The 13,488-nt window shown below is 37.9% G+C and overlaps 1 protein-coding gene across 1 annotated transcript in view; it reads right to left on the reverse strand.

The window, feature by feature from the left end:
- HSD17B12 (hydroxysteroid 17-beta dehydrogenase 12) overlaps window positions 1-13,488 on the reverse strand; it is an 86,604-nt gene that overhangs the window by 25,635 nt on the left and 47,481 nt on the right. Inside the window, 3 exon segments of the mRNA XM_062576396.1 lie at window positions 2,406-2,450; window positions 3,479-3,543; window positions 8,252-8,362. Of these exon segments, the coding sequence (XP_062432380.1) occupies window positions 2,406-2,450; window positions 3,479-3,543; window positions 8,252-8,362 (221 nt within the window).

Consider the following 13,488-nt stretch of genomic DNA (forward strand, 5'->3'; position numbering starts at 1 on the left):
AGGAAGCAGATAGCAAGGTCCTAGAGTACAGCAGCAGGCCTTTGAGGCAGTACCTCCGGTGAAGCTCCTGAGATACAGTGAGCAGAGTCGGCACAGGTTCCAGCAGAAACTGCTTTGCATCTCCTGTACCTTCATCTCCAGGCAAGGAGATTAAGGTCTGCTAAGAACCCAGTACTCTTTGTCCCAAACTTCATGTTTTCACCAGGCAAAGGAGTTTATCTATTTAAAAAAAAAAAAAAAAACTTAGACCCATGGGTACTTGATAACAACTTGAAACACTGTTACTAAACATTCATAGGATTACATCCCAAAAATCAAAGAGAAAGAATGTACAGATTTGCCCTAAAGTTATTTTTTCCTACTGTGATTCTCTAGCTCTATGGATTCTACTGGAAAAAAATTACTTGCAGATGGTACATATCTCTAATGTGTTCCTCTCCCCAAAACAGTAAGCATCTGGCATGCCTACTGTTTAATTACACAACAGCCTCATGCAGGAGGAACATTTTCAAGCCTGGAAGCTTAGGCTCAAACTCTGATTATACCCTGTATCAGAAGCTGTTCAGTCAAGAAAAAAAATATTTTCAAGTGAAAAGGAAAACTATCAGCACACTTCTGTACATTTTTATATGTAGGAAGACAAGTACACTGTAAGATGAAGAGGTTGACACACTGCAAGTTTTAACATAAGTCATATACTTCCTCTTCCGTTAACTTAATAGCTGAACACCACTGATCATAGACATGAAGACTGGAGCCACAAAACAGCACTACTTCATTCTGGAGAAAATAACATAACCTGGCTGTATCTTTTTTTTTTTTTTTTTTTTGGGGGGGGGGGGTACATACCTGGTAAAGCAAACTTCAAGTATTATTCAAGTCTACCAACTTCAGAAACACATATTAAGTAGTTCAACCATAACTTCCCTAACCTAAAACAATGCTTCCAAAAACAGTGACGCCCCAAATCCTTTAATAGCGCACTCCCTCTGCTGGCCCAGCACAGCTGTCATACCGTCAGAGAGGCGTTTTTCCGACTGCACTAAGCTCCAGCTAAGAGGTACTCGCATTACACAACACTTCACATTTACACCTTGTGTACCCGAGTTAACATAAAACAAACAAACAAACAAACAAAACCTAAGTTAGCTCTATCAAGAAATTTTCACAGATGCTCACTAATAATTGTTTTTTCTGGCGAAAGTCTTTCAGGAGTACAAGATGACACTGTGGGCCACGATACACCCTAGTCCACCAAAACTGCTGCTTGTCAGGCTAGTGGTCATTTTCAAGAAGTGAAGTACTGCTGTAACATTTCTAACTTTGGCACAAGCAGTCAAAAGTCATTTAAAAAATGAGAATTAGCAGCAGCAGGATGATATCAACTATCCCATTCGGTCATGCAAAGGATGCATTTTTCACCACCTGGCTTACCCTTTAATTAGGTAGGAAAATCTAACAGAAGGGTTGTTTTAAAAGGCCCTGTGCCTCCTCACACAGAAACAAAATGACCACAGTTAAGACTCCTTAACAGCACTGTGCTAGATGAATTTAATGCTCTACCTAATCAGAACAGGTACAAGAAAGTCCTTTCAAGCTGGCTTCAAAACACTTAATATTTTGACTTCAAGGCAAGGAGGAAACCTTAAGTTATTGGAAATGCAAGCTTTTTCTTACACGTAAGAGAAAAGTAAGGTTTAGCAGTGAATAGTCACAAGGAGTTTCTTCAGTATTCTTGTAGAATACACTAATTGATTTCCTGTGTCACATAAGCAGCTGCTAATCCCCTCCACTCACGTTATAGCTTTAAAATAAAAGACTGAAAATCTGTTTTTTTTAAATGGACTTCATTTTAACAAATAAGGAAACAGTGACGTGTTTTAGACTAAAGTCACATTAATTTCTATCCAATAAAAAAAGTTTAGTTTAAATACCAAAAAATGTAGTTTTACTGTAAAAGTTACTACAGACGTCTATGAATGTGGGTTTCCTTCTTGCCTGGCTATTTCATAGAAAGTATTGAAGGGCTCCTTCATTATAGTGCTCAAACAAAAACAAAAAGCCACAGACATACATAGAGGTTATGAAGCCTACCCAGGAAACACTGATATTGGCGAGGAAAAAGATTTGCAAGGACTAGAACAATGAGCATGAAGGAGCATTAAGTGTTCTGTGCACACATCTCGCTCTTCTAAATAATATCTTTATAACAAGTTATCTTCAATAGACATAATCAGAGAACAGATTGATAAAAAGAGAATCACAGCCTTTAGGTTACTTCAAGATGAAAAACAAAACTGTATTCCAATAGGTGAAAGTAATTTGTTCAAACAATTGAATTTGAAATATTTACTGGTTTCCATTTAGTAAAACTTCAAGGACAAGTGTTGGTAACAGGCACTTACCTTACAAACAGTCATGATGTTAATGTTAATCATTTTGTCAATTGTCTGCAAGAAAAAGTTTGAGTTAGTTTTTAAGTTATTTGATCAATATTTTTCCTGTTGCAAGTGCCAGGATAAATTATATCTTACACTTATACTATCCACATTTACTCCCTTGCCTTCCTGCTTTAATATCAGGAGCAAAGATGGACTTTCAAAGAAAATCAGTTTTGTTCTTGGTCAAGTTTTATCTTTAATAAAGTATTCTTATTAATGGAAAATAACACAGATTTATCACATTAAATATGTTCTATTATAGTATCTGCATTATTTCTGAACTGTGATAAATTTCAGACACGTTCACCATAAGGCAAAAATTTAAGAACTAAACATATTCTGTGACTATGTTCTGCTCTTCAACATTTTATAGCATTTATGCTTAAAGTTTACTCATCAGATAAAAATTGTTTTTCTGATAAGTATTATGAAGCTTATTTGGAGGTGAACCAAAAAAAGAGTTACATCTACTGATGCTTTAGTAGAAACATGAAAACACAATGGACAAACAGTTAGCTGTAGGTGGTTCTGGAAACAAAAATCAGACACCAGTCAGTGTTCAAACTCAGAGTTTACAAAATCCTCAATGAAACCAAGACCATCGCTACACTAAAACATACCTAAAACAGCTATAATATACTTAAGATTCATAGTAGCATTCTAGAATATACAGCTTCCATTCATGTAGCTGCTTACCTCTCTCCCTGAAAATACCTCACAAGCTAAAAAAAGTGCAACAACATCCAGATGATATTACAGACAAAATTAGTCAGATATTGACCCCAGAGCACCTGTGCAAAATAGGTATGCTCCTCTGTACTTTGTCTTGTTTATTACAACATTACAGAAAAAGCCTAGGCTGCCATCATGTGAATTTTACTGTCACCAACATCCTCTTAGCTTGAGGTCCTTATTTCTAAATCAGAAAGCCTTGTTCAAGTGGGTACCTTCACCAAATCTTTGGTAACGCTTTGGTCTGTGCATTGACTGTTTAATGCTCGCAATGAGAGCACATCAAGGTAACATAAAACACTTACATCATCCAGGTCTGGAACATCAATAAAGTATTCAGGATAAACATACGAAACTCCCACGTTGTTGACTGAAACAGAAGAAAAGTTTTATGAGAATGGTTGCATGATATCTGACCTCTGACACGCTCGTTAATGAGAATTTTCAAGAAACAGCTTTAAAATGTTGTAGTCAAAACATTCAAGCTCATTGCAACAAGTTTCCTATCTGCAAATACATTTGCATGAAGAACCGGAAAGTGAGAATGAACATACACATTGTTTTAAAAGCACAAATATTAATAGCAACTGTTTAAATCCTAGTGTATTTAGCACGTCATACCCACCTTCCACTGCTTTTCACAGCACAGTAGAAGAATGATCCCTCTTTTAGGAAACGTCAGCGTACACAGTTTAAATGTGTAAGTGTACTGCAGATGCAGTCACAAATGGAGTTTCAAACCAAAGCAAAGCTTCTAGTATCTGGCAGCATTATGTGAAACTGTTTAAATGTCCTTTCAAAAAAAAAAGAATAAACAAACCAGAAAATATTCCTGTAAGTTTCCTCAATACTTTTTTTTTTTTTGGGGGGGGGGGCATTTGTTTCCTTCTCCATGAATTCCAAGGCCTGCAGACTAACAGTTGTTTAGGGACACTTGACATGACCCTCTTCAGTCTTCAGTTACTGTGAAAAGCAACATGCACGTTGCTTTTTGCTCAAGAGAGCCCTAGAAAGGAAAAACGCTGAGATGGTCAAATCCTCGCTGCCGCGGAGAGGGGAGCCGAGCCCGGCGCAGGACGGTAGATGGCAGCAACAGCCAACGTGTCGCTACTGCTCAAGAAGGCGCTTCCCTGAGGAGCTCGAGTAGCCTGGGGCGGCAGGGGTAAAGCACGACCAGGAGCGTAGGAGAAATCACATTAATGATAATCCTTGTACATTAAACAACCTGTGCTTTTGACAGAGATTATCTGCCATTCAAAATGGTTTCTTTTCTGCTTCCACTGTGTATTCAGAGGCTCATTATATAGCGAATCACCACAGCAAACTGTTCTCCTTGTCATCCCCACACACGCTCTTCAGATCTGTGAAATCTCTTCCAATTGGCAGTTTAAAATTAACTGAATGTTTTAATTGCTTAAAACTAATCTGTTCAATGTAACACTTCATTCAGACCAGCAAGGTTTGCTCTCAGATGCGAAAAAAATATTCATTCTCTAATCTCAACATGAGTAGTGGAAAACTTCTAATATCATTAGGAATCAATGCTACTCTGTAATCTCAGTTTCTTCAAACTTAATAAAACATACCGATACAAAGTTGAAAAAACAATCAAATGGGATCTCTGTTTCCTAAGTATCCGTTGTTCATCTTACGCAAGTGAATCTTGTGACATTTGGTTGCTGTGGCAACATTTTACATGTATATAGTGTCTTACACCCCAGAGAATCCTGAAGTGTTATCTATACACACACACTGGACACCACTGTTCAACTCTAGGGTAGGTACGTACATGAAGGGGGGTTAAGAAACAAGCTCAAGAACAGTGGTGCATTTTGTTTTTTTAAATAGCCTCTACACCTCTGCCGAAAGCTATCATTTTAACATGCAACCTGAAAGACATTTAAGTATCAATAGATATTGAATACGTGCAGAAAACATACAGAATAGTCTCTGGCAGAAGTTCACATGCTTCATTCAGAAATCGTCTCAAGTGACAGTTCTTTTAGTCATGATCTCTTCGCCTATTTACGGAAATCCCTAGTTGTGTGTTTTAAATTGTAACTTTTAAATAATCTTCAAAAATAACAGGAATTGATGAAAACAGGGAGTTGGCAAATTCACAGCAGACATTTAGTATATTTGGAAAGAGATAAAAATTAAAAGGAGAAAGTTCTAACCTTGCTATTTCAAGAGTAAGCCAAAAGAATTTTTCCTACTTTTCATCCTAAAAGGAACTGTTTTCCAGTCCATCTCTCTGGAAAGGATTTTGGCTCTGAACTGTGGCAGAGTCTGGAGACAATCCTGGGCGATTCTCTCCAAATCCAGCGTATTTCATGACTCATACTACAGAGATTCTACAACAAAACTCTCACCTCTTTCTAGAAACTGCATGTCAGATACGTACCCTTCCAATTTCAACAATTTTTTTTTTTTTTTTTAAAAAAACAGATCACATTTATTTTCAGTTCAGAATTGCAACACAATATACATCTGTAGAGGAGTTTTCAGTCTGTACAAGTGTATTTTACCTGGAGAGATTTAGATAACACCATATTTAAAATAGTGTCCATATTAAATTTCTTTTGAGAATCAGTAACATAAGCACAGCAAGAGAAAGATTTCCCACCTCTGCCTGTTTAACATATTGCTGTAGCTAGCACATGTTCGAAGTCACTGACAGACGCTGTTTTGAACACACAGCAAAACATTATGCAAACTCTTAGCCTTCGTATGTGGGTGAGAAGCAGCTTCCAAATAAGAAGTTTACAAGGATTTCAATCTAAGTGATTTATATAGATGCACAGAATCCAACTAATCAGGAGTTCAGTCTTGTGCAGTATATGCAAAAACTCCTGTGCCCATAAAGAAAGTTAAATAACAACTAGTATAGATCATAAGCAACTATGCTACCAAAAATTCTTTCTATCATTCTAGATGAGGCCCAAGGAATAAAATGCACAGCAACCCAAGTACCAATCCAGCGTGGTGGTGTTCTCATTTCAACTCATATTTTCTCATGTAAACTTGCAAAACACAGATTAGCAAAAGCTGTATTCTGGGTTGCAACAAATGCTGCAGAATTTAAAATAAGGCACTAAAGCATGATATTAATTGCCATAAAAAAATTAGTATACTGTCTTTAAAGAGGAGCCATAACCTGTGTCAGGAAATAAAATGGACAAACAGTTCCAGTAACACGGCTACAGCAGGGGAGACACACACCATTTCAGGTACACTGATTATCAAGTGCAATATCTAAAATTACCAATGAACATTCTGACTAATTAAAAGAGATCTGTAAGCCTGCACTGGCAAAGGCTATGAGAAAACAAAAAGTGAAAGAGCTCAGCTAGAGAATACATAACTTCAGAACATTTAGTTACTATTTTTAACATGTTTTTGGACAAGGTGCTCACGCAAATAAAAGATAGAACCAGGCTCTGTTTGAGGAATATGCTTGTTTTCTTCTAGTAAGTCCAGACAAACTTTCAAACCCATTCACTGCTCTAGTACCCACTTTGAACAAAACTACAAAAGTGAAAACTGCATGATTCTGCACATTCACTATAGCCTTATCAAAGCTTAATAAAAACAGCTTTCAGGATAGACATGCACCTCACAGTAAAAAGCTTGCTAGCCTCACTTAAGTTTCTCAAAATGCACTATTCTGTAGTAACTACTATGTGACAGACAACTTTGCGTCTTACCTTTGATTTGATTTTGACAGGACAGATTAGAACAAACATTAATTCTAAACTTCAAAGTTCCAAAGAAACTTATTTCCTTTAGAAGTGAGAAAAACGAGGCATCCACAGCTTTGTCATTAGTATTCTTTACCCAGAACACATTGTGGAGATGCAATTAGTTACTACTCTTTTAGGTGGATTTGAACTTCTTTAGCAACTAAATACTGGATGCCATGAGTTGCACGTACCAAAGTCTATCAGAAAGTATTAAGGAACATTCTGGGCTTTATGTTCAATCAAGTTACTTTCAAATTGAGTTTTTAGTACATACTATCTTCCTGGGCATTATTTGCAGGCATAGTATAACAATAACAGTATCCACATAACAGCAACATAGCTATTGATACATACTGTATATATATTATCAAGAATTTAGGACACTAATCATTTATAATACCTTTTTTCCTCTTCCAAATATGCTTTTTAAAAAACAGTACCAGTCCCAGTCAGTAAAATGAGTTGTCTGGAGCAAGGACTTGATCAAAGGACATATCTGTACACATCTGAACCACGAGTCTTATAAAAAGTCTCAAGCCTTATGTTCATCATCACAGGCTCTCACCCCTACATTAAGAAACTATAGAAATAATGGATATGCATAGCCATACGTGCTTCTAAAGAAAGAAGCTGCAAACTAGTAAGAGACTGCCTTTACTCCACTGCTTAGTAAGACTCAGATAAACAACTGCTATGTCTAGTGTACCTACCCTGTGCTAAACAAACTCTTATATTACTTCAATTCTACTTTCTATAAAGTAACTAGATAGATCACCTTGCCTTTTCAAGGAGTACCATAAAATACTTCTGCAGTACTATAAACCCTACTCAGACTGACTGTGTCACCAATAGCGAAATAAAAAAGTTTACCAACTTGAACAGAACACATTTAAACCAAAAACTTTTGAAGCAGGAGTCAGTGACTTGATCCTATATCCTAATGATTAAACTTCTACAGCTGTATAATTAAAAGTTAGCAGCTCTCCCACAGGGCTCTATCACTAAGCTGAAATTAAGTATTTGGAGCTTGCTCGGGTTCTATGACATTAGGTCAGGTAATTGCACATGCAGTCACAAGCAAAAAGGAGCCTGTAACAAGCCCAGAACATGTCAAAACATCCAGACATCACAGCTCCTAGAACCTAAGCATGCGTGCAAGCACCACCTTGTGTAGCATAGCATATATATATATATCCAGCATGCAGTGACTTCATTCTAATCAGGCAAACTATTAGCTTTCATGAACTGGTTTCAATAAACTTCAATATGGGAAAAAGTTAGTTGGCATGTCAAGACAAAACCTCAGAATGAAAGACTGAGAAATCTGATACAAACCTAAAATACCAATCTCCAGGCCTTCCAATCCCGCTTTGATTCTACTGTAAATATCTTCTCTGTCTCCAAAGTCTGCCACAATAACTTTTGTTTCCACTTTGTACCTCTCATCTAGAGGGGAAAAAAATGAAATAGTTGAATTACTCTTCAAACACTAAGGATATATGTCTGTTGATATGGTTTTTAAAAATGGTATTAAGTAGATAATGCAGTAACATTTTCATTTATGCAACATTAATCCTTAAAATTTTTTATGAAACCACACAAAACATTTGCAACATTAAGCTACTTCTGTTGAGAACACATGAAATTCTCAAGTGATTCAGCATATTTTGTTCATAAGGGACCAGGAAGATGGCAAGAAAACAAGTTACACATGTGTATACAAGTGTTCAAGTACAACTTGACAAGAACTTTCTCCAACTTAAGGAAAACGACAAACAAGTTGCTGCAGATCGAACAAAGCACTTCTCCATATTTTGAATATTAAATATCTTGAGTATATAAAAAAATACATGGATGAGCAGGAATAGGAGAACTGCAAGTTTAATAGTTTCAAAACAACTCAAATACACTGTCATTGCCATTCTTAACAGGCCAGGAAAAATACATATAGGTAAACAAATTTTGAAATGAAAAAGTCAGCCAACATGAAGAATAATTCTGTTTCCATCAAGCTAAGTTAATTACATTTAATTAAGTACAGTATCTTCTCAGACTTCCAAAGAACAAAGCAGTAGCTTAACCCTGACGTAGTTCAGAGTTTTATTGCACCTAACTGCTACCTTGGCGTTCCTTAAGGAAGCCGTATGCATCTCGAGAATGATTTTATAGCATTTTACCCCCACGGTCATTCATAAAAGTAGTGTCAATTTAAAAGGGAAAGAATCATTCACAAAAAAAGATGAGAAGCAGCCAGATTCCCATGATGCTCTTTTCCATTCACGGAGAAGTAGTGACTCCCATGGCTCTGCCATCCATTCATGCAGAATCATGAATCTCCTCACCCCCCCGCCCTGCTGCCTGCCTTGCGCCCCCCCACCCGCCCCGCCGCCCCTAATATCCCTGTCGGCAGACGAAACCATTCCTCCTCCTTTCCCTCTCCCCACCCTCAGCCTCCCCGTCTCTCATGAACAGCTGCATTGTTTAAAAATCCCCTGGGAGATGTTGCTATGTCAAATGACGACGTAAATAGCGTTAAGCCCCTACTGCAGCAGCGATCTTGTGATCGCGTCAGAAGAAAATCAACTTCAACATTTTTTTTTAATGGGGGTGGTGGTGGTGAGGCGAGTAGAAAGATTCTATTTTTGAACACAGCTGTTCTAATATTTAACATGCACATTTGAATTCTTACAGGACAGTGAATTTAAGGCAACATTATATCAAATATGCAAAAGTGAACTGGGAGGGCAAAAACCACCAAGTAGAACAGTTCTGCACACATGGCGTTTGCAACTGTTTCACAGTATCTGCAGCTGCCTCCACTCATATTCAGATGCTTTTAAGAAAATTAATTTTACAAAGAATTCCTCCCACCCCTAAATTGCTCAGTTTTCACTGGCCCCTTTAAACACAATACCTTTCATTAGGATTGTTGTGAATTTATTTAAGACTCTCTAAATCATTATAAGATACAGAAAGAGAGAAGAAAAATCTTAAGACTTAATTCTATATATAAAATTTGAAGTCTTCACACCATTTATACTATAAGACCCATCTTTGAGCCTTCAGAAAGCCAGCTATGAGCTACTACATTTAAACTAGTTAAATACACCTACAAAAACATGTAGCACCTCTAAGGACTGAGGGCCGGTAGTGTAACAGACAAAATATAAAAAGAAAGATCGTCTACTATACAGCCAGCAAACAGTCTTTGTACGACTGCTCGCTTCAAATGCTCAAGATCTTCTCACCCAGCAGATACCATGCACTGAACAAACTCTACTGCCACGTTTTCTGCCAGCAGTTAGGTATTATACAACTCTGAGAGCTCATCCTCTCTTCCAGAGCCTGCAGTAGGAGGGATGACCGTATCATCAGGGGAAAGATGAGAAGATATAGCTGATAAAATGGCTCTATGTTAAATAACGATGCAAGCAAACAGCACCAAGTCCCTGCCTCTACAAGCAGTCGGGGTTACAAGGGGTGTTCTGCCCTGTACGAACTATGGGAAAGGGAACTCCCTTGGTCCCAGGAAGGAGCACGATGCTCTCAAGCAGCCTAGAAAGCAGTAGTGCACGTCCTTGCTTTCTCTGCCAAAAAGACTCTGGGATGCAGCAGAATAGAGAAGTAGGCAAGCTTTCTCCTAAGCCAGTATATCTAGCAGCAACTATACTCTGCCCTGTGCAAGAATAGAAAACCTGAAACTTATTAGTGCTTTCAGCCTGAAGACCTTAATGCACTCTGGAGCCATAGGCAGTGAAGAAATACATCAAACCAATTTTTGCCATCAAAAGCTAAAAACTTTGAAATAACTGATATTCTTATCTGCCAGTGTGTCCAGTATTCTTGATGATATATCTCCTGACAAGTGAATTTGATGATCTGTAATTGGAACTGGTACTTCAAATTGCACCAACAAACTGGTGCTTCTTAGCAGGGGGCTGAATATTGCACCATATTACCTGCATGTCTGCAGCACTCATGACCTACACAGGAGGTCTCAAAGTTGGGGAAAAGTTCAGCAGGCCTCCTTCACATTTCTGAACTCTGAAACACCAACGCATTAGTCATTATTTTTGTTCCATTTCTAGAAGCAAAAGTGAAATCAGTACTGGCCTTACAATTAAATTTAGGTTAAATTTCCACTTGACCAACTAATTTACAGGGCCCGTACTGACCTTAACCAAGATTCCTAGTAATTTAGCAACAGAACAACTTAGTGCAACAGGAGCTTGGTGGTCTAATAAAAGACAACATCATCCTCTGCAGTTTCCTTCACAAGTCATCTAAACACTCTTTCATTTGGGAAATAAGCTGTTATCTGCAAACAAAGCCCTTACAAGATATCTTCGCAGCTGTGAGAAGGCTGAATGAACTAATAGTCAGAATAGTGACGGAGCAGGGTCTGAGCAGAGATAATATTGAGGAGAGATCCTATGAGAAATGCATCAAGGATTATGATATACAAATTTACCTCATATCATGATTCCTGGGAATCATTTATGTATGCCTATCGTTCACTGTCTTCATTTATAACACTTAGACTTTAGAGAAGCCTGTAAAAGAGCAAGTGATCTGAACCAACCTCTTGTTTTGCTAGAAGTATGATGGGCTGTTCCAGAATTAGGCAATCCCACTGTATTCTTGGAAGCAACTACTCCTACATTTCAAAGAACGCATCAACCAGCTGAAGGGCTCTGAGAACAAGGTAATTGCAGAGGTGACTACAGTACAGCGATTCCACAGAGCAGGCCAGCAACAAGGAGAGGGCCCAGCTCTCATCACTGAGATATTAAATACCAGATTAGGCTTGTTGGGCTGATCTCTTCAGCAGATATCAAGATGGACCTTCAAACAGCCAAATTCGCACACCAGCCAAAAATGTTACTTGCATTCCTAACAATTTAAAGCCTTATACTAACGGAACTGGCATATCTCAGACTTTATACATTGAGCCTAAGGGTCCTAAACTAGGAGCCAAGGCACAACAAGCCACCAGAGAAGAACATTAGAGACAAGAACACTAAAACAAGTGAGATTTGAAACAAGCAGAGCCCTGAAGGTCCAAAGGTAAGATGATCCTCTTCTGGATCACAACAAGTCTTTTCTCACTTGGTATCAAAGCCCAAAACTGATCTGAAAGGTTCATCAGATAGATACTCCTAGATAGGAAACTGGCAGGACAGCACACTCTAGGCAAAGGACTTATGGAAAGTACTTCTTGGACATGTGCATCTTCCTCAGGCAAAGCAAGCATCTTATTTGGATCAGAGGATGATAAAGATGTTGTACAAGACAAAAAGGTAAAACAAACTTCTGTAGAAGGTACTGAGATATATTCTTTAGAAGATGCAAATAGTAACCCAAGAACACAGTCAGACTGCACCAGAGGCATCACTCAGGCCAGTACCCAGACAAAAGTAGAATATGAGAGAAAGTGCTACTTTTGCACAAGTGGCAAAGAACTGGCCTCCAGAGGCATGTTCCATTCTGTGCATTCCTACACAATATAGGATGAGAAGGACTGCCAAAAAAGTGCTTTCTAACCACAACCTCTTCATATATACAGCAGAAATACAAACATTTTTATGGATAATCACTCAAAGAAAACACTACATTAGGTATCCTCAGTAAGAGGACTCCTTATAGTGACTAACATTAAGGTACCGCTACTCAAAATAAACAGAGATACTTAAGCAGTCACTCTAGGTCAGTCCAAAGGTTTATCTTAGCAAATATTCGGTTTTCTGTGGCAGATACTGAGAGAGAGTATAAAAGAATAAGGGAAGTGCATAGCAATATCTCCTTAATTATTATCCCAAGCTCCAATCGTTTGTAACTCAGAAACTTCCTGAGCTAAAGGTGTCTATCCGATGGCCTTCAATAGATCCTTCTTATGGTTTGTATAATCACTTCAGACCTCTTCAAACTTCCAGCACCCACAACACTCCATAGCTGCCAGTTTCATTTTGCTTTTGAACTTGCCACAAGCAGAGGTGACCCAATTTCAAATTGGTGTACCAATTCCCTATGTCAGGATTCCTGGCGACATCTTCTAGATTTTTCAAGTTGAATCTGCCCCTTTCTGCTTTTAAAAATCTCACACCTAACAAATTTCATAAGCTTAGGGAAAATGGAAAGGAGATAGCAAAAACAAGAGCCACATCCGTCTCCCATTTCCTTCTAAGGCATCCCCACTACGATAAACAATTCAAATGCTTACTCTTTAAAAAAAAATGATGCATTATGCTGTGTCCAGATACCAACAGTCTTCCTAAAATCATGTTTCTAATTTTTATTCTGCCTGAAGTCTATGGAAGTTCTAGCAAACAAAAGTGATTAGAGACTGCCTAATAATCTAAAATCAGAAAGTAAAGTGGCAAGTTCAGGATGTTCATTAAAAGGATACTCATGCATTTATACATTATGTCATCATTTATACACTAAGTTCATAGAAAAATATCTATTCTTACACAGATGCAACATTACTGTTTTCTTACAAAGGCCTAGTAACTACAAAAATGAAGACTGTTAGAGTAGATTTCAGTCTAAAAGGCCCAGAGACAATCCCCAGT

The sequence above is a fragment of the Rhea pennata genome, chromosome 5 (assembly GCF_028389875.1).
Source record: "Rhea pennata isolate bPtePen1 chromosome 5, bPtePen1.pri, whole genome shotgun sequence".
In the NCBI taxonomy this organism is placed as follows: domain Eukaryota; kingdom Metazoa; phylum Chordata; class Aves; order Rheiformes; family Rheidae; genus Rhea; species Rhea pennata.